Source organism: Lissotriton vulgaris, chromosome 2_1 (assembly GCF_964263255.1).
Source record: "Lissotriton vulgaris chromosome 2_1, aLisVul1.2, whole genome shotgun sequence".
In the NCBI taxonomy this organism is placed as follows: Eukaryota; Metazoa; Chordata; class Amphibia; order Caudata; family Salamandridae; genus Lissotriton; species Lissotriton vulgaris.
Genome location: NC_141687.1, coordinates 370802824 through 370828803, shown reverse-complemented (window position 1 = coordinate 370828803; position 25980 = coordinate 370802824). Strand labels below are relative to the sequence as shown.

At 42.0% G+C, this 25980-nt stretch overlaps 1 protein-coding gene across 5 annotated transcripts in view; it reads right to left on the bottom strand.

Moving 5' to 3' along the window:
- The window catches only part of LOC147730374 (serine racemase-like), a 73960-nt gene that overhangs the window by 5628 nt on the left and 42352 nt on the right, over window positions 1–25980 (bottom strand). For all 5 annotated transcript variants that reach the window (XR_015308379.1, XM_086955179.1, XM_086955181.1 and 2 more), the window contains exons 5-6: window positions 19029–19148; window positions 17722–17796 (exon numbers count right to left, since the gene is read on the bottom strand). Coding sequence is in view for 4 of the 5 variants with exons in the window: in XM_086955179.1 (XP_086811305.1) it covers window positions 17722–17796; window positions 19029–19148 (195 nt within the window). In the remaining variant the exon portion in view is untranslated. The remainder of the gene's footprint in view (window positions 1–17721; window positions 17797–19028; window positions 19149–25980) is intronic.

Sequence of the window (25980 nt, the reverse complement as noted above, 5' to 3'; positions counted from 1 at the left end):
GTTTCTGGCATTTCAGCCGTCTTCAGCCCGGCTTGCTTGAATCCAGTGGCAAAGTGAGCAAGGGATTCACATCTGAGCATACCCTGCCAATTTATGGCGAACAAAGAAAAACCAAAGGAAATAATGGACGGAGCGTTGACAATACAAAGCACTCACCCCCAGTCAACTGATCTGGGTTTAATCCATCACCGTTCTTTAGCCCACTCTGCCACCCCAGTTCAGACATGAAAGATGAAAGGTGCCAAACTGGGTGTAGAAGTAATTCATGTTTTGATTTCTGAAAATGACATTGGCACCTCATCGGACCAAGGAAAAACGGTTTTTTTGCATAACAGTTCCCTCAATGGCTGAACTATTAAAGAGTATCCCTGAATAAAATGAGAATAATACTCAAAATGCCCTACAAATTAGCAAAGAGTGTCCTTGTTTTTAGGAGTGGCATCTCTGATGGCAGAGATAAGGGACATCTTGGTTTTAATACCATCCTTTGAAATACAATGACCAAGACAGTCTAATTGGTCAACCATGAACCTACATTTTTCCCTTTTGAGAGTAATGCCCACAATCTCACACGGACAACACTCTTTCCAAAATAAGATTATGTTCTCTTGTAGACGCCGCGAAAATGAATACATCGTCTTGAAAAGCTTGCACACCTGAAATGTCTCTAAGAATTGTGTCCATGAATTTCTGGAAGACACTTGCCGCAGAGGCAAGACCGAATGGCATACGCAGATACTTGAATGCACCAAAAGGTGTAATGAAGATGGTTAGGTCTCTGGAGGTAAGCGGATCTAAGATCCAGTAAAGAAAAAAACACTTTGGCTTTCCCCAAATTTGCTAGCAAATCCTGTACCTTAGGTAGTGAGTGACAGTCAACAACTATGTTTTTATTGAGTGTGCGTAAATCCACACAGAGGCGGATCTCATTTGTCTTTTTTTAACAATAACAATCGGACTGACCCATTCAGATGAGTTTGTTGCTATGATGACACCCTCTTTGCACAACTTATCAAGTAAAGTTTTGAGGTCCTGTCTAACACTGAGAGGAACAGATCTCACTTTATGTTCAACCGGAGAGGCATTTTCCTTAAGTTTGATCAGGTTTTCGAATTGTTTGATGTTGCCAATTTCATCTGAAAACACGTTTTTAAACTTATAAATAACATTAGTTTCAACATCACTTTCGATAAAGTTAATGGACTGTTCTGCTAAAACAATAAGATTCTCAGCTCCTGGAAGTAGGATGATGCCTAATCTTGCTAAATCTTTCCATCCTATTATGTTCTTGCCTCTAATGGCCACATACATTTTTGTAGTTATTTGTCTACCTAAACATGAGAGAACATCAATAAAATATCCTAACATGTCAATATCTTGACCTGTTGTAAATTAGCAGCAATGGGTTAGCGTTAGCAGAAGCCATTTTGTCTTTCTGGCAGCCATTTTGTCTGCCATGTGCTGCCATGTGCTCACCATGTGCTTTGTCCTACTTTCCTGTTAGCTACGCCTGAAGTCTGCCCAGTAACGGGATATTTGTAGCCTCCTCCACTTTAACGCATGCTCAGAAATGCCCGGTAGGGTCTGCAGCTGTTACTGATTAGTTTCACATAGGAATGTGTTTACTACGTTCTGAAAACTGATAGCTCCTCCCACTTGGTTGAACAAAGAGAACTTGTATATCCATATTAGGCATTTTTTGTCATGAGCCAGGACTGCCCCTTGCCTTTATGCTTACTATGTAATTCTAAAACATATAAAAAAAAACAGGTTTCTGTATTCTGCAGACTGCCTCATTCAGTTGCCACAGCTTCTGTGTGACGCAGCCTCAACTCATGTGAGCTTAATAAATGTTCTTTGATATTTCAGCTTCTGTGTCAACTTTTGTTATCAGCAAGACCCCTGAGAAGGAGGGTTGATTTCCTTAAATGGCGCCCAACGTGGGGCTCATCAGAGAGGTGGCTATCTGAAGGAGAGATCTTGTCAGGAGACAGAAATCTACGGAGGAAGACAAGACGAGTTTCTACTAAGAAGGTACTCTGTGCACAGGAGATTCTGGGGATTCTTTGTCTGCAGCCCAGTGTGTTTCTGATCTTCCTGATTTTGATCCTCCACATGATGCCACCCCTGACTGAGAACATTTTTGGCGTGAGTATTAAAAAAAAGAGAGACCGTTAGGTCATTTAGAACTTAGCAGTTAGAATCTGGACGCTCTGGATTAATAAGAACTGTTCTACAGTACTTGCGGCGAGCTTTTAGTAGTCTTGATTGGTAAGGCAGTTTTAGGATACGCTTGCCGTGTCTAATTTGTTTGTTTGAAGTGCCTAGTCATATGTTTGGTTTGAATTTGAAGATATATGCATTGCAACACATGTAGGAATGTAATGAAGAGACTTTTCTCTACTTTGTATGAAATTTGAGCGGTGCACGTACGAGAGGTACTTTAAGCACTATTTTGGGTATTTTGCAATATTTTGTCATGCCTGTTGGCAAGCTCACATATTAGAATGTGTTGCTTTTGGAAGGTACCATAGTGAGATGTGAATTAAAATTAGCTAGCTCCCCTGGAGGGAAAACCTGAATAGGTTTGGGTTTTAAAAACATATTTCTTCCTTGGTGATTTTGTATCCCCAGGGAATTAAAATATGGACATAATACATGTAAGGATCCTTTGTTCTGTGCAATTTTATGAATGGGGAAATGCAGAGCGATTTTTGGTGCTCTGCCAGTCAAAACTGGTGAATTACACAGCAGTCTGTTGGACTGTTTTTTGCAGTCTTTTGAAACACTATTGAAAAGTGTTTCTTGTAAATATGACTTAAAACTAGTATTTACAAATGGTTTTGTTTAAGTACAGTCTGTGGGCTGTACTTTGTTTCAATACTATGTGTTGATCTGTGGGTTAAATGTGTGTTTAAATGTCTATGTGGTTTTTCCCATTCGTGTAACTTCGGTATGTGAATAGCGTTGGTGCAATTTATGAAACAAATGCCTAAAGCGCTGTATTGTGTGTCCTGAGTGTTTGAACCCTTTCTGTTTCTGTCTAAAATGAGCTCAATGTGTGGTTGTGGGGTTCTTGATGTTTTCAGTCTGTTAAGTGAAATGTTAGATTAATTAATATTAGGTGGAAATTAAATGAGAATGCAGCAATTTACCATGCAACATGCTAAAATCGCTATATGTTGCTATTTAATTTATAGACTAAGCAAAAGCGCATATGTGCAAAATGTTAAATGCTTAAAATAGATAAAGTTAAAATTCGCATTCACTAGGAATATGAAAGGCCTCAAAAATAAATTGTGTGTTTTGTAGAAAAACGAATTTATAGCATTTTTGTACCTGCATGCATGGTACTACATGTAAAAAGGCAAACACTTCAGCTAAAGTGAATCTTTGCTACATTTAAATGCATCTTATTGCACACACATTTTAAAACTTGAAATGTCTGTTTTCAGTAAGACTGAAAGCGTGCTCAGATGTGCAGGGCTCTGACTGCCGTTAAGGAAACAGATGTTGCTTTTCAAAGGCCATGAATAACATCGGAATGTTTATTTAGCCAGGGCTTAGCCGTTAGTTAATCACGGTTTGAATTTTGCATTTCAGAATAGTGTTTTAGAAGGTTACAAAAATAAGGTTCATTATTTTGTATCACAGGAAGACATTTCAATTGTGGTTTTCCTCTCTTTAAGCATTTTTTTTTGTAAGCATTCTTGGTTCTCCTGCTAAATAAGAAAATCCTTTTACAAAAAGTGGCGCGAAAATCTGTCTTGTTTTAAGTTAGGCTTTTGTGCTTAGGCTCATAAATTACTGCGTCTAAAATGATAGCCAAAGGATGCCGCTTGTTTTTATATGTGGATTTATCACAAAAGATTGGGTTTAGTAAAAATAATTATTAATGATGAAAAATAATTGTTAAAAAAAATTAAGCGCTTCTAAATTCGTTTTTTAATATTTATGAAGTTTAATACACATACTATGACCTCCTAGCATTAACATTTAATTTAAGTTGTGTGTTACTGCATAATCAGAACATTTACATGTTGATTTTCACTTGGCGCAGGCGTAAAAACTCATTTTTCTAAGGCATTATATGAGATATGTCTAATGTCCAATGTTTGCAATTTGTTAAAAACATTCTGAGGATGATTAATATGTAATGCAATTGTAGGATTTTTATTTTTAAGTGCCCCAGAGATCAAAGACGAAATTGAGTTAAATAGCCTTTTAAAAAGCATTCTTACCATTTACAATAGCTTTAAAGTGTTTCAGGCTTTAGTAAATGCATACATTTGTGTATAATACCAACTTGTGGGTTGTTATTATTCGAGGTTGTTTTTCATAGCTCAGTGAGCCAATGTGCCCGGTGCAGAGGTTTGTGTTTAATATCAGGGTTGAAGGTTCTAACTTTAGCGGGGCCCATTTAGACGTTCATCCATGTAAGGTTGATAAAATGAGTACCATTGCATAGGGTGGTAGCAAACACTTATTCTAAAGCTGGTATGTTATGTTATTATGTTCTGCAAATCATTCACAGTAAATGTTTTATAATCTAAGAATAAATTAATTTTAGCCCCTAAAAGAAGTAATTTATATAACATGTGTTTTTCAATAGGGTTGATTATTGTAGGTTAGAAAGAGTGGGCAAGGCTTTTTGCCTTTGTCAGCTTGAGTTAGGGAATAGGAAGGAGGGGCTGAGGAGCGCAGAGTGCGCCAGGCAGATTTTGACCTTAAGGTCAGTGAGATGGGGGTTTAGCAGTAAGTGAAAACAGATGGAGAAATGACTGCTTGGTAAAGCTTCTCTGACAAACAGAAATTCAAGCTTGCACATTAGAAGGATTGTGCGAGGCTTTTACGTCCACATCTGCAGCTTATTACATTAGGGCTTTGCCTTCGAGAAGTGCATTCCTGACCAGCCTTGAAGAGAGAAAAATAGCAGGGCCTTAAGGGGGTTGGCGCACGGAACACGCAGAGTGTCTGTGAAAGAGTTTTATTTTTGGACAGTCAATATTAAAGTGGGTTAGCATGTTTTAAAAAAGGATGGTTGGTTAACAGTTGAGATTTTGTGTGTTATGTGCTGTGTCAGCAGTATGTTGAAAAGAGATGTTTTTATTATGACTTCTTTGAAAAGAAATGTTTGTGTACTTTTTTCATGATTTAGCATTTTATCCTTTTATGAATTGTTCCTGCTGGTCCTGTGTGTCAGAAGCGACACAGTGCTGTATTTGACAGCTGATCTCCATAAACTGGTGATCTGCTGTTAAGCGGCCGGTGATGAACGTAAAGGAAGGTATTTTGGTGAAAGTCAGATTTTAAGCCTGACAAATTAAGCAGGCAGTGTATAAGGTGTATGCAATGGTGTTGTGTGTCACCGCTTATTTACATATGCTATTGTACTTTGTCTATGCTTTTTGTGCTCGATATACAGCGCGCATATCTGATGGCTTGGCATGTGTGTGTTTTTATGTTATTGCATGTTTTTGTTTTATGTTGTTGCTCTTGATACTATAACAAGTTCCCCTGTGTTGTGAAGGTATCTTTCATGACAATGCAAGCCTCTACACAACAGCTGGGTAAATTTTCGCTGATACTAAATTCCACAGATATGATTTTTTTTCATATTGTGAACAAGACCGACAGCACTTTACCAGTGTATGTCAGATTTGGCTATGAGTATTGAAGAAAAATATAGAAAAATATATATAAACTCAAATTGTGTCATCTGTAGTCACGTTACTGCCCTTCTCCCTCAAGGAATAGGCAGGCCTAGATTTATGTATCCTTGATTGGACCTAAGGATGAAATTATAGATTTGTGACTCTTGCTAAAGGTGACCTAAACTTTTCATTTTTTCCCTTGAAGAAGGAACTGGACCATTAGCTGAGATTACCGTATATGGTGTAGGGGCCAGCGGTAGAGTTCAAATTTCTGCACTACTGTGACTTTTGTGTACTACCCATACTCTTGGTATTATGTCACAAACTTGACTATCACTTGTGTAATTTTTTTTGTTCTTCCCATAGATTTTCCTTTGGCCGCTTCCTACTCCTATTTCCTTTTTCCGTATTCCTTTCACCAGTCAACTCATTTTTTTATAATTGATGTATTGTTCAGGTTCACACTTCCAGACTGCAGTGATGTAACAGGGACCACCATATTATGTATAATTCCCTTTTGTATGACCAGACTGTTTTTTAAGAGTTTTCTTTACGCCTATTTTGATGTTTTCCAGTCTGACTGTCAGAGTAGTGATAGACTGGTTAACTAACTTAATAATATAGTAAGAAAAGTTTTCCATCTCAATAGGAGATACCTTATGTATATTTTTGAATGTGACAAATTCAATGCCTATGTTAAATTGGTTCTCAGCTCTTTTTTTCTGCTGCCTTAATCTTTGATAGACCAGATGTGTTTTAATAATGGATACACCAGGACTCTCTAGTTCTTGTCTTTTTGTTTCCACATTTTGATAATTAGCCTTTGTCTACATGTCCCTGATAATCTGTATTGTGTGATTTCGCTTTTGAGGTGTTCTAGATGAGGAGTTTAGGAACACTTAGACTTAATCATTGAGGAAAATGTTTACCCCATTAGACGATGTCACTATGTGTGAGGACATCCATTCATAGAGAATTCTTATGTAATTATCTACCCTTAGATGGTAGAGTATATGCTCTCATATGGAAACCCAATTGAAGAGGCTAGAGTCTTGTTTTGCCTTTGTCTTTGTATTCTATGAGAATGACAGTGTATTTTAGATCATGATAGTCCCATGGCGTATGGCCACTCTTTTGAAGATTGCAGGCCACCTGTTTGCAGTCCCTTTGTTAAATATTGAACAGTTTTTTGTACTAAATTGAAAGAAACTAAAGTATGTCACATTTTCTACATCACTAGGTTCTGCAGGATCTTCCAGAGTCAAAGGGAGAATGATACCCTGCAGAACAAATGACCAAGACGAATCCTAACTTCTATTATTGACAGCTATAGATGAAAGCAGGAGGCATTGGCTTACAGTCCCAGCACCCAGAAAGTAGCAAGGCATCCGCATGCCATCAATGGTGTCTTCAAAGTATGCTGTTTGCTTCATCAGACAGCCTTGAACATCAGAGAAAAAGGAGGATCCGGTTTTGCCACAGAACCAGAGTTTCAGTGCAAAAGAGCAAAAGCTACCTGTCATGTGCTGGTAACCTCTGACAGTGTGCAGTCCCTTGAGCCCCTTGGCCTGAGTTTTGGCCACACACTTCTCTTTTTTCCCTTTGCTCCAACGGAAGAGCAGTGCACCGGAGAATCCAAGATTGGCAAGAGGCACTACATTATGGTGCCCATGAAAGAGCAGCCTGAGCGTCCTCTGACACTGAATAATGAGTGTTGGAGCTTGAGAATGTAGACCCGAGTCTGTACGAGATGGTTTGCACGAGATGATTTGTGCCCATGATCAGTGAAGAGCACAATATCTGTAGTGTCTGCCGCAGAGGAGAGATACTGATGTACTGCCTTGAGACATTGAGACTTTCGACTGAGCTGTGTTTGCCAGGAGGGCACTCCAACGGATACTGAGACACATTTCCATGGGAGGCCTGAATCAAGAGGCCAATGCAACGATGGAAGAGGGATTTGATGGACGATAGAAGCCTGCCGGAGAGGCTTCGAACGGACTCTGGGCACAGTTGTAGTTACCTGAAATGGGTGTTAGGAGACTGATTCTGGCAGTGTTTTAGAGTAGTATTCTGATTAGTAAAGGTAGAATAAAGTTCATTCTCTGTAGAAGAGTATCCCTATTCAACCTGAGAGCATTGAAGGATTGCCATTGTTTCACCTGAGTATATAGTGTTTTCTGGAAGATTTTAGGATTTGCTTTTGCTTTGGGTTGTGAAAATGCTAATTTTCTCTGTAATAGTGGTCATTACTTTCTCATACTGTCTATATGTATGTTTATGACCTAATGTCCCGTTCTTTTGTATTCCTGCTCATACTCTTAATGAAATGTTTAGAATGGAAAATGCTTATCTAGCAATGAATTAGGAAATTGATGAAAGTGTATGAAAATGAATGAGCACATGTTTTTTATGTTCCTACTGGATCATGGGAATGTCTTCAGCTAACGCTAAAACGGCCATTTGTCTGCCATGTGAAGCCATGTGCTCACCATGTGCTTTGTCCTACTTTCCTGTTACCTGCGCCTGAAGTCTTCCCAGTAACAGGATATTTTTAGCCTCCTCCACTTTAACGCATGCTCAGAAATACCCGGTAGGGTCTGCAGCTGTTACTGATTAGTTTCACATAGGAATGTGTTTACTACGTTCTGAAAACTGTTAGCTCCTCCCACTTGGTTGAACAAAGAGAACTTGTATATCCATATTAGGCATTTTTTGTGTGCTTGCATGAGCCAGGACTTATGCTTACTATGTAATTCTAAAACATATAAAAAAAAACAGGTTTCTGTATTCTGCAGACTGCCTCATTCAGTTGCCACAGTTTCTGTGTGACGCAGCCTCAACTCATGTGAGTTTAACCACTTGGCTGCTACGGCACTTCAAGGATTTCTATGTATTTTCCATTGAAATGAATGGCCACTCCATGACGAGCTGACCTTGTCATTAGCATGGAAGCGGTTAATAAATGTTTCTTTGATATTTCAGCTTCTGTGTCAACTTTTGTTATCAGCAAGACCCCTGAGAAGGAGTGTTGATTTCCTCAGACCTCCAAAGGCTTTCGGGTTAGTGTTTGTGATCATTTTCTCTCCTTCCATTTTTCTTCAAATAACCAGTCAGCAATAATTGTGATAGGTGCTCCCGAATCAGCCATCACGTCAATGAGAACACGAGATACCATAGCCTGACAGTATGGACCTTTGATAGAAATTTCTTCAAATTTGTCATCAGAAATTGTAAGAATCATTTTACCTAAATCTTGTGCATGTGTGTTAGGCGTAACATCTACTGAACTTACTCTAACAGTGTTTTTACCAGTTGTACAAACTGACATAAAATGGCCCATCTTACCACACTTGGTGCATCTTTTGAATGAAGCAGGGCAATTTGGGTTATTGCCCAAACGATTACGTGAACCGCATCCGAAACAAAAATTATTAGGTTTCCTGAATGGAACTCTATTAAACCTATTTCTAGTATCAATTGCTGAAATGTGAATATCTTCATTGGATACCATCGCTACTGAAGAGCTGGGAGGAGAAGAATCCTTAGAAATCACTTTAGAAGAAACCATAGATCTTTCTTTCTATGCCTTTAGCTATTTCTATTGTTTCACTCAACGTAGGGTCCCTCCATCCTAATAATCTCTTTTGAATTTTTTTGTATGAGCAATGATAAACAAATTGATCGCTTAAACATCTATCTAACACAGATCCAAAATTGCATGTAGAAGCTAAATGTCTTAATACTGAAATATAATCCTCCACAGATTCATCAATATACTAGGCTTTTCTGCAAACTTTCTTGTAAGTTTTGCAAAACCTTATGAATAAATGTTCCATCCTTCTTGAGCACCTGCTGGGGGTTGAATTTGTGGTAGATTATTAAATACTTGTTGTCCTTCAAACCCCAGATGACCATATAATAATGCAAACTTCCTTTTGGCATCATATTCAGTTGCATCATTGGCTATTAAATAATTTTGAAACATATTAAACCAATGTTTCCAAGGAATGGCTGGTTTGCCTGGTGAAGGCAGGAAGTCAGATATGGTCAAAAGATGATTGTTTGATGCCATGTTGATAAAAGTTATATAAAACGTATCATTTAAATATTTTTGAAGTGTGCCCGTCACTGAAAATACAGGCAAATGCAGAAATGAGCTGAGTATAAATAATTAGTAATAATATTTCTTTTGTTTCCAGCCTTATAAATGTCAAATTCGATGAACAAATAAATTATATAAATAGTGTGCCTGTCACCGAAGTGCAGGCAAGTCTTACCGCTTTTATATTTCTCCTCGCGTTGAAAATGGGACAAAAGTTTCTTAGAAATCGGGCCAGAAATGGAGAAACGACAAAGAAAGACTATGTTGCTAGGCAACCAGCTCCGTTGACAGTAACGGCGCGCGCATTGACCAAATTTCTCCAAAATGAGTTGGCAAGCCCCTCTAGTCATGCGTGAAGTGTCACGACGTCAGAGGGGAAGGGCCAAATCTTCAAGAGGCTTAATGCGCGCTGTCTTTTGCCAAAGAAGTAAGCCAGCGTCGGAGTGAAGCACACGGTAGGCTTCATCTATCAAATTTTTCCATAAATTACAAATTTGGTCGGTGGGCTGCTTCGAGGTCCATCGTCACCAAATGTTGAAGTGAATAATTCTCAGGAAAAGTAGCAGTTGAAGTTTAAGATATTTATTTTCAGGAACTAGCTTGGAAGCAAGCAGCCCACAACCAGTGACTCCGGTGCTCTCGTAGTAAGTGCCTGAGTGAGCAGTTACAGGAGTTACGATGAGAATAGCAGAATGCCTGGAAGAAGTTAAACATAACGATGGATTAAACTCAGATCTGTGACTGGGGGTGAATGTTTTGCCATTGTGCAACATTCCGTCCATCATCATGTGTGTGTTGCTGTTCACCCTATGTGTCAAGGGTATGCCCAGACATGGGTCCCTTGCTCACTAAGCCACTGGAGTCAAGCTATCCTGGCTGAAGATGGCTGATAGCCAGAAACCGGTCGTAGGATGCTTGATTCCAGTCTAGGAAAGACATGGCTTGGCAGTTCGGGCTAGACTGTTCCCATGCGGCACAGGGTCAAGACTGATTTGCATATGGCCATGTCTGAACTGGGGTGGATTGGTGAGCAAACTAACGATGGATTAAACCCAGATCTGTGAATGGGTGTGAATGTTTTGCCATTGTGCACCATTCCGTCCATCATCTTGAGTGTTTGGCTGTTCACCTTATGTGGGAAGGGTATGCCCAGATGTGGGTCCCTTGCTCACTAAGCCACTGGAGTCAAGCTATCCTGGCTGAAGACGGCTGATAGTCAGAAACCCGTCCTAGGATGCTTGATTCCGGACCATGAAAGACATGGCTTGGCAGTTCGGGCTGGACTGTTCCCATGCGGCACAGGGTCAAGACTGATTTGCATATGGCCATGTCTGAACAGGGGTGGATTCATGAGCAAAATAACGATGGATTAAACCCAGATCTGTGACTGGGGGTGAATGTTTTGCCATTGTGCAACATTCTGTCCATCATCTTGTGTGTTAAGAAGTTTAACATATACATTGCCCGTGACAGACGCTCGTGAATAACAAGTTGCTCTTAAAGTGACAAGAGCAACTTGTTATCTTAACAGCGCTCTAACAGTGCATCAGGGTCAATTGTCACTGCTTTCTCACTGAAAACTGTCAGACGGATCTAGGGGGTGCACGGGACAAGCAGGGGCTTCTGGGTCTCAAGCAAAGGGGTAATTTGCCTCTGTTGTACTCTGGCTCTGTAAAACAGGGCCAAGAACAGCCCCTTTGGGACTTGACTCCCACTGGTAGCAAAGGCGAGCAGTCAACGGCTTCCAAGACAGGTGGCGTGTGTATGCTCAAGCTCAGGAATCAACTAACGAACAGCAGCGTTAAAAGTGATTATCCAACCCAGTGCTTTACTTTCAAGAAGAAAAATAGTTTAATTCACACTACAACTAAATACTACGAATACAATACTGGCAAGTGTCCTGGTGGCTGGCGTTGGCTGCGCCTTTACAAACTTTCCCCCGTTTCCATCCTTCTAGTACATGCTGTTCTACCCAGGGAAAAAGTGATAGCGCAATTAGAGGTACCTTCCTGCATACAGTGTGGGTCTGCCCAGTTCTCCAGCCATATTGGAGTAAAATACTGGTCTGCCTGGGTGAAGTGCTCCCCAAAATCATATTATTACATAGTATGGATGGCATTGGAGGCAATAGGTATTAACAACACTTGCTTTTTTCTAGCCAATTGGGATATTGCTCAGTTCTAGAAGAGTAGCCTCCGTCGCCCTTGGGGAAGTGGAAAAAAACTCTGGATTCGTGTACAGGGATGGAGATAGCTGTGTTTCTGGCTTGAGGCTACCCAAAGAAACACCAAAAGATATGGAAGCAGCTTGGGCCTGTCAGGCTTTTTCTCTAGGGCACATCAAAATATTTCAGTCACAATTATCTTATCACCACTGTGGCGCAGGTAAAGCGGCATTTTCCACTGTTGCTGCCTGGAACTGCGAACGGAGAGCCTGGAACCCCCTGAAATTCAAGAGCACTCAGTTTACTCCCCTCTCTCCTCCTTTTCTGGCAGACCCCTATCAACAGGTGGGTCGGGCTGCTCCTTGTTGCTACAGGACAGTCCTTCGTCCTGAAGTTTGGAAGGCTCGGTCACTCGCTCAGCAGGAATGCTGTCTTCTAGGCATTATAAGTCAGGCAAAAAGCTTCTTCCAGGAAGGATTAGACTTTGGTGTTCAGCCATCACCTCTGCAAAGCTGGCTATCAGACAAATACCAGCAGCGTTCCGATTACTCTGAGGAACACTCCTTTCCTTGGTCATACAGAATTCGAATCTGGAAAAACAGGTGGGTCGGGGGTCCCACTTTCATACAGTTATGGCAGACAAAAGATGTGGATCAACAGCCTAGAATTGTATGACTGTGAATAACAGGTTAAGGGCCAGATGTAGGAATGTAGGGGCCGAAATTAAGGATTCGGTAATTTACCAAATCGGTAATTTAAGGAATCAGTAAATTACCGATTTCTTAAATACCGATTCGGTAAATTACCGAATTCCTAACGTAGGGAGCACTTAAATGAGTGCTTATCCCATGTTAGGATTCGTTATTTACCACCAACTACAAGTTGGTGGTAAATAACGAAAAAAAAAAAAAAAAGCAATTTTATACAAATTGCTACAGTGCCATATTGCAGACATACATACCCTTAAGGTATGTATGTCTGCAACATGGCACTGTAGCCCTTAAGGCATGTATGTCTGCAACATGGCACTGTAGCCCTTAAGGCATGTATGTCTGCAACATGTGCACCCATACACAATTGAGGGGTGCAACAGGGTGTCAAAGTGACACCCTGCCACCCTTCTATGTTTTCCCCCTTTTACCGAATTGGTATTTACCGATTCGGTAATTGCCATTCATTCCTATGGGCCTCTGTAAAATTCAGGATTTAAGAATAGATCAATAGTATTTACCTACATCTGGCCCTTAGAGTTCTGAACAGGTTTACCCTGACCAATCCGGCTTTATGCCACAACGCTCCACATGCCATAATATCAGACAAGTACACAATGCCCTTGACAATGTTCTATGGTCGGAACGCGCAGCGGCTGTCCTTCTTGCGGACATTGACAAGGCCTTTGATTCGCTGGATTGTGGATACCTATTCCTCCTCCTGCAGGCTTTAAATCTTCACCCGTTTTATCTCCTATATCTGTCTCCTGTACACTGATTTATATGCTTCCGTATGCATTGCTAGTGCGGTATCGGACCTATTCCCCATCCGCAGAGGTATGTCCACTGTCCCCACTCCCCTTTGCGCTTGCTATTGAGCCATTAGCGAAGTGGGTATGATGAGACCCGTTGGTCCATGGTGCTCAGTGGTCCTAGGGAGTTTTGGATAGGACTGAGTTGTACGCAGACAATGTCCTTTTCTACCTTACAGACCCGTGATTGTCGGGTCTCCGGATACTGCAGATCCTGAGAGTGTTCAGGAAGACTTCGGGCCTCTGTACAAACCCATCCAAATCCACTCAGTATCCGATCTGCGGAAGCCAGGGACGAGGTTCATGGGCCACTCAACTGACGCCGGTATCCAAAGGATTCACATTCCTCGGCTGAGCCAGAGAATTCCTGGGCCCACAATACACAACCCCTTTTCCCTGAGGTCAGAAGTGAGGTGCAGGCCTGGTCTCCCCTACTTCTTTCCCTCTAAGGGCATTCTGCAATTTTTAAAATGGGCTCGCTACCACGCATCTTATATAGGCTCTAAAATTATCCATATGACATCCCCCAATCGTGGTTCGCACAAATCAACTCACTCCTCAATACGTTTCTATGGGGCAGAGGGGCTGTTCTTGTTGCATTGGGGACGTGTACTCAATCCACTTACTGCGGCGGGATTGCAGCATCCAACATCTTCACCTACTATGCCTCCTCCCATCTCCTCAATATAAATGACTGGTGATACTGGTCCCACACAGATCAAGCTTATGCTGTTGAATGAATAATGCTGGGGGACAGTGCGCTGTTTGACATGCTGAATAGCCGTTGCCGGCAGGACCACCTGCCCCCTGCTACTAAAGTCGTCATTCGGCTGTGGAGGCGAGTGGTCAGTCGGATGGGATGGGCTGAGAGGCTCAAACAACCAGCTCCCCTGTGGCAGGGTGTCGCTCTTCACCAAGTGGCGCTGTTGCCAGGCTTTCGTGCATGTGACCTCATAGGCATATCCACATTTGAGGACGTCATGAATGGGGTGGCTCTAAAATCTTTTCAGCAACTACAGGAAGACATTTGCCTCCATCAAAACCAATGCTTTAGGTACCTCCAGGTCAGACATGCCCTTTCCCCGTACATTGCAACTCTGACTAAACTCCCTGAATTCCATCCACTAGAAGGGCGACGGTTAATGGGGGACATTGGTGCCCACAAAATCAGGCAGATATATCAAACTATAGTTACACACAACAGTACAACAATAGACGCACTCCAGCAGCATTGGGTCAGTGACATTCTGGATATAACCGATGATGATTAGGCAGAGGCACTGGCGAGTCCCGGTAGTGCGGTGATCGCGTCTCGGTATCGCTTGATTCAGCTGAAATGTTTGCATAGGGCCTACTACACTCGTCACCGCCTCTGGCGCATGGGAGTAATACCTTCGTCGGAGTGCTTGCGGTTTACACAGGAGACAGGTACCTTCCTGCATACAGTGTGGGTCTGCCCAGTTCTCCAGCCCTATTGGGGTAAAATACTGGTCTGCCTGGGTGAAGTGCTCTCCTGGAAGTTTCTGATTGACCTCAAAATCATATTATTACATAGTATGGATGGCATTGGAGGCAATAGGTATAAACAACACTTGCTTTTCACTAGCCAAGCCGGATATTGCTCAGTTCTGGAAGAGGAGCCTCCGCTGCCCTTGGGGAAGTGGAAAAAAACTTGCTAGGGGCTACCCAAATAAACACTAAAAGATATGGCAGCGATAGGCTGCATACAGGGGTATTGAATTACCGGAGGTGGAATCCATGGATACCTTCATACAATGAGAATAATTATGTCATAATAATGCCCTTTGATACTAAATACAATCACATAAAGCATATCTAACACTAAATATTAGGTGGTGTGGGTGGGTGTGGTTTGGATGCCTAGATCAGCCATGTTCTTATAAGTTTGTTCTTATACTTTCTTTTGTATTATCACTCTGGTACACCATGTCAAACAGCAATGTCTCCACTGACATGTTGGCCAACGGCCTATATTGTACCACCTTAAAACTGAATAAAGTTTATGGAAAAAAAGAGTTCAGAAAAGGATGCCCTAAATACATCTTACTTGGAGTCCCAAAAATCCTTAACTTGGCACTGGATTTATGGTGGGGGAGGGGTTCACTGGGAAGCAAGAGTTATAGACTGCAGTGCGACCTGGCTGTTGTACTTCATTTCAAAATTACTAAGCATAGGACTTCTAGCTTTTCCAATATGGATTGTCCCAGAGCAAATTTAACAACAGTGCATTTCCAAAGACATATTTCCTTTGCAACATTTGTATGGCAGAACCTCACATGCTTTTTGCATAAATGACTCTCTGGACACATATTCCATGCAAGATGTGGCTTTCAGCGAATTTCAGTGCACATTTTTGATGCCTTGTCAGGCATATGCTTTCTCTCCGTCCCAGTTATATAAACTGTGAAATAAGTTAGGAAGGAGAGAGGGAGGGCAGGACACCGGAGTTAGGAAAGGTTCACATTAAGTTTGTGTAGATTCCAGTTTTTTTATTGCTAGATCTTTCTTTTCAATCCACTTCAGCCATCCCCTTAGCATATTCCTTGACACACCATTGCATTCATGGAAAAAAACACTTAGAACATGAGGGCCAGATTTATAATTATAGTTACAAATAACAGGGGCAATCCTAAAACCTGAATCAGGGGTAGTTAACACTGTAATCCAAACAATGGTTCAAGTGCAAAGATATGTGCTACCCAACCATTAGAACACCTAATACCCATGTACAAATTATTTTTCTTAGTATTCAAAACATATATTTTAATATTATCAAAAAAGCATATCAAAAACACATATACAATGAGAAAAAAACAATGGCGCTCATGCAGTTACACAAACAGTGTTACAAATATAAACAATGACAGGTGTAAACAAATAAGTTGTGGCTAAGGGAATAATACAAATGCAGATTTCAAAACACAGAAGAATACACAACAAAACAATTATGCCCTCATTAGTTAAAGCCACATCTTTCAACCCAGAGATAAATGGAGGGTCATCATCAGGACAAGAACGTCAAATGTAGGAGCGCCCACTGTATTTCAATAAAATTGTCTCACTCATCACGATGTACGTGTCAGTATGGAAAGTGCAGCAAGCGCGAGGGTTTTCTTAAATTAGGCGCAAAAAGGAATAAAATCTGCTGATGATAACCCTCCATTTATCTATGGGTTGAAACGCTGTTGATGCCAAAGATGTGGCTTCAACTAATGAGGACATAATTGTTTTGTTGTGTAATCTTGTCTTGTTTTGTCTAGTTGTAAAAGCCCTACTCTCAAATGATCGACATGTTTTGTGTATCTAGATTCAGTAAAGATCAGGACACTTCTTCAGGATCGATGTCATACTATCTACACTGAAAGGTAAGTGTGGACTCTAGAGACATGAAACATGTAGATCATTTGAGAGTAGGGCTTTTACAACTAGACACCTCACGACTAGGTTTGGCCCCTCTCCACCTTTTAATTAGGCAGTTTACCTACAGAATAAAGTTTGGATAGGACTAACTGACCTATTTTAACTCACTTACCACTACATCTACACACACTAGGCCCCTCACCCCCACTGCACCCACCGGCAGGAACAAAAGATACCCAACAAAGAGTTCCGGGTGCCCGTCAGGTATTGCAGCGCCGACCTGACGAGGGGCAGGCTCAAATGATGAAGCATGACACCTAGCTTGCTTGGTGTGTGAGAGCCCTAGTTTCAAAAGGAGAATCCCCCTCCTTCTTGCACACACTAGTGGTCCCATTGCGACCCTACTACTGGGACCCATTACTCTTATTAATTATCAGAGAGGAACTTTGTACCTTTTTTGTAAATCAGTCTCCTGGGGTATGTACGTTGGGCCTCGTTAAATTGACCCCCAGTCCCTCTCCTTGTTGAACATTGCACTAGATTTGCCACGCCATGCACCACTGAGTGGCAAGGTAAATCTCAATCTAGGTTTTTGCGTCGCCCTGCATCGCCTTGAGTGGCGCAAGGGGGATACAAAACCCTGCTACAATTTGGCCTGAATGGGACTAAGGTGAGGCATGAGCAGAGGCCACAAGAGGAGGGACGCTTATACAAGAAGGTATCTTTTGCGAAGCTTTTTCAGTGCTCTCTCTTGTTCAAGCATGCCTCAGCAGCTTGTGAATTGGGAAGAGAGAGCACAGAGTACTGGAATCAACATGAAGGATGATGTTCTCTATTATAATACAAGATAACAAATGCAGAACCTCAGGGCTCTGTAACAGTAAAGGCTTCATACCTTGACAGCAACTGCTATTCCAGCCAGCATTCCTCCTCCACCCACCGGAACCACAAGTGCATTCACTGCCGGCACCTGATGGAATGAAAAAGCCTTATGAAAGGAACCGTTTTCCAAGAAGCCTAATCTATGCAGCAAAAATGAAGAAGGAGGGAGGAGGAAGGGGAAGAAGGAAGGGAAGGGGCGGAGAAAGAGAGGGAAGAAGAAACAGAGGGGACAGGTGAGGAGGAGGAATGAAGGAGGATGATGAAATGGGAGGAGGAGAAGAAGAGGAAAAGAAAAGAGGAAGGAAGGAGGGCAGGAGGGCGAAGGGAGGAAAGAGGAAGGGGGAAAAGGAAGATGAAGGGTAAAGGAATGAAGATTGAGGGAAGAGGAAGGGAGGACAAGTCAAAGTCAAAGTATATTTCAATCAGGTAAAAAAACATAATTTATACAGCTGGATCATTAAAATTACAAGTTTATTAAATGTGCAAAACACAGATTTCTAACATTAATTGACACTTTGGACAATTTCATTATAATAAGAACTAAATTATAAATAAAATTGATAATACTGGTATATTAAAATATTCATCTATCTTATATAAACATTTTATCAATTCATTAAATCTATTCTTCCTGCCTTAAACAAACTATAGTGCAGTCATATTCGTGCAAAGTCACCTCTAATCTTGGGGTAAATAAAGATGAAGCAGGGCACATCATGTTCCTTCTTTTTAAATGTGGTCACATAGTGACTCAGTAAAGTGCAGAAAGATTTAGATTAAGTCACTCCATAGTAATGCAAACTTGTCAAATTAACAATTTCTACAGCCGATTACAGCTGTGAAGATTAAATTGGGTTATGGCAGGGTATTTCATAAGGTGCTACGTTACATAGTGGTCATCAGTCCCTTTTCAGTCAAGAGCTGATCCACTTTAAGGTAAAGATTTTAAAAGGTTGCTGTTACTGGAGGCATCTCCCCTTTCATTAAAAATAGTAAGGCATGCCGACATGATCTAATGCCATGTAAGTTAGAAATTCTCTTCAGTAAAATGTTTCGTTCAGTTAGTAAAATCGGACAGACCGATACAATCCGCGCCAGACTTTATTCATGTAATTGGCATAGTCTGCAACTCTGCACTTTGTATTCTGTGGTTTTGGTTGCCATTTGAGAATATAGTCTAGTGTTTGAGCGAAAACAAATTGTTAATGGAGTAACTTGTTTCGGAGATCAGGAGGAGGAGGGGGAAAGGAAGATAAAGAAAGCAGGCAGAACGAAGGGCGCTGAGGAGGAGATTACCTTTACAAGCAAGTCTTACTGTACCTGCTGAAGTATCTCGAGGCCAATCGAACCCTGTCCTGCAATTACTGCCGGGTCCTGGTTAGGGTGCACCAGGACCCCTCCAGTTTCTTGCACTTTCTTTGCTGCTGTGCGCGTTCTGGACTGTTGAAGGAAGAGAAGTCGGGCATTAGTATATTTTTGTTGGTAATGGGATTAAGATTACTTTGTGAATAACTTGCATTTCCATTTCCTAGACTGCAGCTTGTTTCTTTTTGTTTCTTTGCTCTCTTCATTATGGGGGATGTTAGATCGGGTCTTCTTACTAAGCCTGCACTTGATTTCTTACTTCTCTTTTGTTTCCCAAGTAGATCCATTTAAAGTTAATCTACGATATAAAGTTCTTGCCTTCATTTTCTGTTTCTTGTAAGAATTCTGTTCCAATCATGGTTACCTTGGCCCATTGCTCGCTTAATCCGTGTGTTATAGCCACACAAATTATTTTTGAGTCAATCTTATACAAATGCATCTATTAATTTCCTTATTTTCTTGGGCTGAAATATCCTGCACATCTGTAATGTTTCTCTTTGTTTCTTTCCATATCCCATATGTGGGCATTCACAATCTTCTCTGGGTTTTCCCAATAGGTATAGAATTTCATCTCAGTTGCAGAAATAATCATAATGCTCATGCCTGGTAGAGTGCTCATATATGGATTATCTAGTGACATGATTTGTATCCAATGAATTGAATTTATGCTAGCCAACGCTTGGGCAATTCACACTTTTCTTAGAACAACACGGTTCCTTCTGGATTTTGGATACAGCAGACCTTTGGAGGTCTGAGCTGGTCTACATTGCAGGATTTATTCACCCTCCAACTCCATTGTACCACGTTCTCCTGGCCACTCTGATAATGCCGATTGGTTTATTCTAGTACTAGTCAGACAACTACCTATTTTCAGGTTTTGCATAGACAGCACATGCAATGTCTCTTCGAGACATTTTATTTACCACTAGCAGCCCGTCCCGTCCTTGTCCGGGAGCAAGAGGCTTCCCCGACCCCCGCCCGCCCCGACATTGTTGTGCAGCCCGGGTCCCCGCCCGGCCCGTCCCCGCCTGCCCCGTCCCCCACCTGCCCCAACATGGGTCCCCTTACCTCAGCCGCCGCTCCTCCCGCCTGTCCGCTGCTCGCACTGCCGCTGGCCTGTCCGCTGCTCCTCACGTCACCGCTCCTCCCCCGTGCCATGTCGGCCGCTCCCTTACCTCAGCCGCCGCTCCTCCAGCCTGTTCGCTGCTCGCACCGCCGCTGGCCTGTCCGCTGCTTCTCACGTCACCGCTCCTCCCCCACGCCATGTCCGCCGCTCCTCGTCATGCTCCTGGACGCCGCTCCTCCTTGCGCTCCTGACATGAGCACGCACGTCGCGGCCGGTGCTACTTCGGAGGGACTACTTTTTTTTTTACTGTACATTTTTTAAATAACGTTTTTTTAAACATTTATATCGCCTATAACCATCTACACACCCTGACGATTCCAACGGTGTATCGGGTGTGTGGATTGGCGCTGTGGTTCCCGAGTTTACCCGCCTCAAAGGCTGAAAGTTCTTCCTTTATTATAGTAGTATAGATCAGCGGGCTTACAGCCCATCCATAGTTTACCCTTTATTAGGTTCAGTGAAGCTCTAATTTGTTTCTGCAAGTTTGTCACAGCCTGGTGCGTCATATCTTTTTTACTGTGTTTTTGACCTCCCATGGAGCAAGGACCAAGTACTTGTGTTCTTCCACAGCTTCTATTTTTGGAGCAATTTTTTATGTTGTGTTCAAGTACTCCATTCACACGGCTTTGTGCCTTTGTGACACCACCACTAGCGCCCATATTGCTCTCTCTCATTCTCTCTCTCTCGCTGTTTGCTTCCCATCGTCATTGCTTATTCTCCACATGCTGCTTGTTGCCCTTTCGCTCCTATATTGTTGTGCCATCCTGTTGCCCCACCGCTCCAGCTGCTTTTTCTGCCATCTTTCCTGCAATCTCTGTTGCTTGTTGCTCCGTTGGTTGTTGCCCTCATCCCTCCCACCCGTCTGTCACTTCCGCACACTCCCTCCCAGTCGCTATTTTTCTCCATCACTTCTGCGTTGTTGCTTTTTCATGCTATCTTTTCTGCCTGTTGCCCTCATACCTCAGCCCTCCGGCCCCTCCGCATTTTGCACAGACATCTGTCCCTTACAGCCTTTGCCATCCCCGTCGCTTGTTTCATCTCATGACAATTCTGCTAGGGTTTAAAGGGCCAGACTCGCCCACTTTCCTTTCAGCGTTTAGCAGCCCTTTCAAAAGTGAAAAGTTACCATCTAATTATGTGCAAGTGTTACTCGTCAGCCGGAACACACACGCAAGCACCAGTTCATCAGAATTCTTTGAGGTAGATTAGAAGGATCTGGTGCTGGTGGCTGCGTGGACAGCTGTGAGTGACAGAGCTGGACTGGCACTAGTGGGCATTAGGCGTTTCCCCGGGAGGGTGGTAGTGTGAGGAGGGGGACAGTTTTGCAGTGGTGCTGCCATATCGGTTCCCAGTAACAAAAAAAGCAGTGCTTCAAACGTGTTGGGCGGGGGAGGGGTAGCTGGCCTGGCAAAACTGCTTTGGGTTCCCAATCCGGCTTTACACGATTTGCGTTTTTCTTTGCTGTGCTGACTTTTCACTGCAGAAAAGACTAACAGGTTGCAGATGCCTTCCAGAATTTGATTGAGATTCGCTGCAGCCGGTTGGCAAATGAGTAAAAAGCAGCTCTCTGACTTGACCACATCATTCAAATCAAAATCAAAACTTACTTTATTCGGTTTCATTAGGAAAAACCATAAAAGTATCACACATCTTAAATTACATTACATTTCCAATTAAAAAAATTACATTAAAATGATGTTAAAAATCAGTACACTAAATAATTTCACAAAAATAAAACTGTTTCATTCAGAGTTTTGCAAACTGTAAGCATCATAGATCAAAAGTGCAGGGTGCATCAGGACTCAGGTTACAAGTTAGTCCTATGTCGGATACAACATTTTAAGAACCTTGCTATATTTATGGCTATGAGGTCTGATTCAAGAAATTAAAGAATCATAAATGCAGGTCGGCATTGCCGAAGACCCATGCTTTTTAAGATCGGAATCAGCCATCGCTTTCTGAGTTCAATATAAAATCAGCAAAATAGGGTTACATGAAGAAGCGATTGTGGGGATACCTCATCGCAGGGACAGTGAATTAACTGATTAGACCAATCGTTCTTCGATGAAAAAGTGATAAAAAGATGAAAGATGTTTAATCTGAATCGAGTCAGTGAGAATCTATCAAAACTAGATAGTTTCCAAGTTAAATAGGGCTGGATCGTCACAGTTGATTGTATTGACAATCAATGTTGTACAGAGATTTTATTTGCTTCATTTGCCAAACGGAGACCAGCTAAATGATTAAGCTTTGGTTCTTTAACACCTTTCGTGATATCCGAGCCATTTCGAGTGGGTAGTGATAGTAATTTTCCATGCCTAAATCAGTCAAGAACCTCCTAACATATTGTAACCACGGTATCTATTTCACGTGTTCTAGCTTAAGACAATCTAACACGATTGCTTGGGTAAGCATTAACTTGTTAGACGTCCAGAAACAGTGCCATAATAGTACTGGTTGAATCCCTATAACGTCAGAAATATAGGATACTCCCAGTTCTAAGTGGCACGTGAATGTGGACGCACTTTGTGGTACAGCAAGTAGGAATCTTAAAAAGCTGTTTTCTACTTTTTGTATAGACTCAACCTGCACATACCCCCAAACCCCCTCCCCATAGATGGCTATACTAACGCACTTGGCCTGATAGATACGTAGCATCTCTTCCGGGGGCGTTTTCCGAGCCTCTGGGTAAATGCTACTAGGGCCATTGTCGCCTTTAAAAACTGCAGTTTTCTAACCTTGATTGCTCTTTTCCACGTACCCTTTTCATCTATAACAACTCCTAGATAAGGATAGGTGGGAGTGTGGTCGAGCCTAGATTTGTTTATATAGATATTGTTTCCTATTTTCAGTTTACGCCCATATGTCATAATGAAGGTCTTTTTTATATTAATTTTTAAATCTAAGTTCGACATGAATTGGTTGAATCGATTTAAAGAGCGCTGCAGTTCACGAGGAGTGCGAGCAATAATAACCGCGTCATCCGCGTATAGGAGAGAAGGGATTGGTCTATTCTGAACAAGGGGAAGGTCCTGGCTCCCATCCAACATGGCTAATTCCAGGCCGTTTGTATAGAGAGTAAAGAGGAAGGGGGCCAGGACACAACCCCGTCTTACTCCCCGCTCCACCCTGAAAGGTGCGGATAACTGCACTCCCAGACCGTATCTCACTCTTGCGCTTGCGTTTGAATACATTTCCCACAGGTAGTTGACAAACAGACTGTCGATCCCCATTGCTGTTAAGATGTCCCAAAGTTTTGCATGACCCACGCAGTCAAACGCTGCGGTAAGGTCTACATAGGCCATGTGCAATCTTCCACCCTTTGCGTCTACATATTTACTCCTAATTAACGTCAAGTTTAAGACCTGCTCGATGGTACTGAGGCCTTCACTAAAACCGTACTGGAGGTCAGATATGATGTTGTTATCTTCCGTCCAGTACTGTAGGCGTTCTAATAGGATACGGCCCACCACCTTTCCCAGCGAATCCAGTACGGAGATGGGGCGATAGCATGTTCGACTGTTACGATCCCCCTTTTTGAAAATCGGTACAAGGATAGACTTTGACCAGGAGGGCAAAAGGCCAACTTTTCCCGTGGCTTGTAAGACCCTGAGTGACAATGGGGCCCACATGTCCATTTTAAATTTATATAAATCAACGGGATCCCCATCAGGGCCCGGGGCCTTTCCTCCTCTACTGGCGTGCAACGCTTGCTCAACTTCGGCCAGTGTAAAGTCTAAGGCCAGTGAGCTAGGAAAAGCGCTTGAACTACTAGGCCTTATCCCCGGGTTACTGTGGGTTTGGGTGGAATCCTCTGTTTGGCCAAATATCTGCGAGAAATGTTCTAACCATTCCGATTCGGTAATGGTAACTTCTATGTTTCTGCTCTTATTTGGGCCAGAGAGAAAGGGTGTTTTTATGACATTCCAGAAATCTGTGGAATCGTTATTTTTACAACTATTATGCAGGCCGACCCATAGTTCCTCTTTTAGATCCCTCTTTCTCTGCCGGAGAGTTTTGTTATATGCTTTCCTTACATGGTTAACCTCAGTCCTGTCTCTATTAGACTTTTTAAGAGCTGATTTAAGGGCAGAGTGTGCTTTGGTACAGGCGGAGTTAAACCAACTAGACTTGATTTTTCTTTTCCCTTTATGAATAATGGCTACGGCGTCATTTATGGATTTAGTTACAGCTTTGAAATTCTCAATGGTTTCCTGAGGGGTTGAGCTCTCCGCCAAACATGACATAATTGCTGGCAGGGAAGTTCTAACAATCTTTTCAGTAATTAAATCAGGGTCTGAACGTGTCCATTTTATCGCGTAACCATTTAGTCTGTTCATGGTAAGACTTTCATCCCGGTACAAGGTCATTGGCTTTATGCTACCTCGAACCAGATGTATAGAAATGGAAATTTTAAAATGGTCTCTAAATGGACAATCATTGTTTGTGAAGTTAGTTATAAGATGAGAAGCCCTGGTTTCCATGAGGATAAAATCAATGCAGCTAGAGGCTCCTCTACCGTTAAAAGTTGGACTTAAGGGAACTTCAGGTATTAGCAATTCATTCGCAAAGGCCAATTGGAGGAGTGAGATCGTCTCATTCATTCATGCCCCTGCAGAAGAGTGGGGAAAATGCGTGATATTACTTTCTTGGGTTTCCACATAGCCACACGTTATGTTATTATTCCTTTCGCAAAGAGATAAATTAAAATCACCACCCCAGATAATGTAAGAATTTATCTCTTGGTGATTATTATTAAAATCTTGGAGGAAATAGCGTATTTCCTTCAATGTCTCTAGTAGTTTTAGTTGCTGGAGGTTGTTATAAAAATTAACTATCACAATGTAGGTTGACTTATTTAAGGCTATTAGAATTATCTGATAATTCTCCTAATTTTTTTGTGAACTGGTTTCTCTCATTTGGATTAAGTTTGATAAATACACCACTAGCCCACCTTTCGCTCTCCCTGATGCTGAGTTAAGTGCCGGGGAGAAGAAAGTTTTATAGCCATTTAGATTAAATGGTTGTACTGCCCATGTCTCCTGAAGACACAGGATGTCATGAGACCGCACAAATGTTATCCACCCATCTTGGTTAAACTTTGACTGTAGACCAGCAATATTCCAAAATATGAGGCTAATAGGGACCCCTCCTAACATTTTGGGATCGGTCTTGGCGGTTATGTTTAAACGACTTTGTTCTTTTAAAGGACTACTAATCGTTAGAGAAACCGCAAGTAAATCTACATCATTTGATATTCGGGAGCTAGGGTGATTAGTTAAAGAGAGTACTTGGGTCTGTTCAGAAGAGGACCTGCTGGAGTTGAGTGCCGGGATAGAAGAATTTTTAAATTGTACTATTTCCTTGGATGGATTGCAAGCTGAGATCGTTTGTCCATTACTACTTTGTCTCTCTGATGTAGGAAGAGCTGAACCCAAGGAGGAGGTTGGTTGTCAGTCCACTTCCTCTAGTAAGGAAAGAAGCTCAAACCTATTCTGCGTTAGGATAGAGCCATTTGTATTAGAGGGGGGCTTGACTGATGGCCTGTAGAAAAAACCAAGTGGGAGAGACAGAATTGCTGTAACTGTTATTGGTGGTTCCTCTTTGGCTGCTAAAAGAAAGCGGACAATTCTGGGCGTCTTGACGTTTATAACGATACAGTCTCCCTGAATAGTTTTTTTGTGAAGGACCCACCCATCCTACTCTTCTAACCATCAGTATTTGATTTGTGTTCCGAGGGTTAAAATGCTTATATTTGACCAGCCAATCCACCGTTTTATT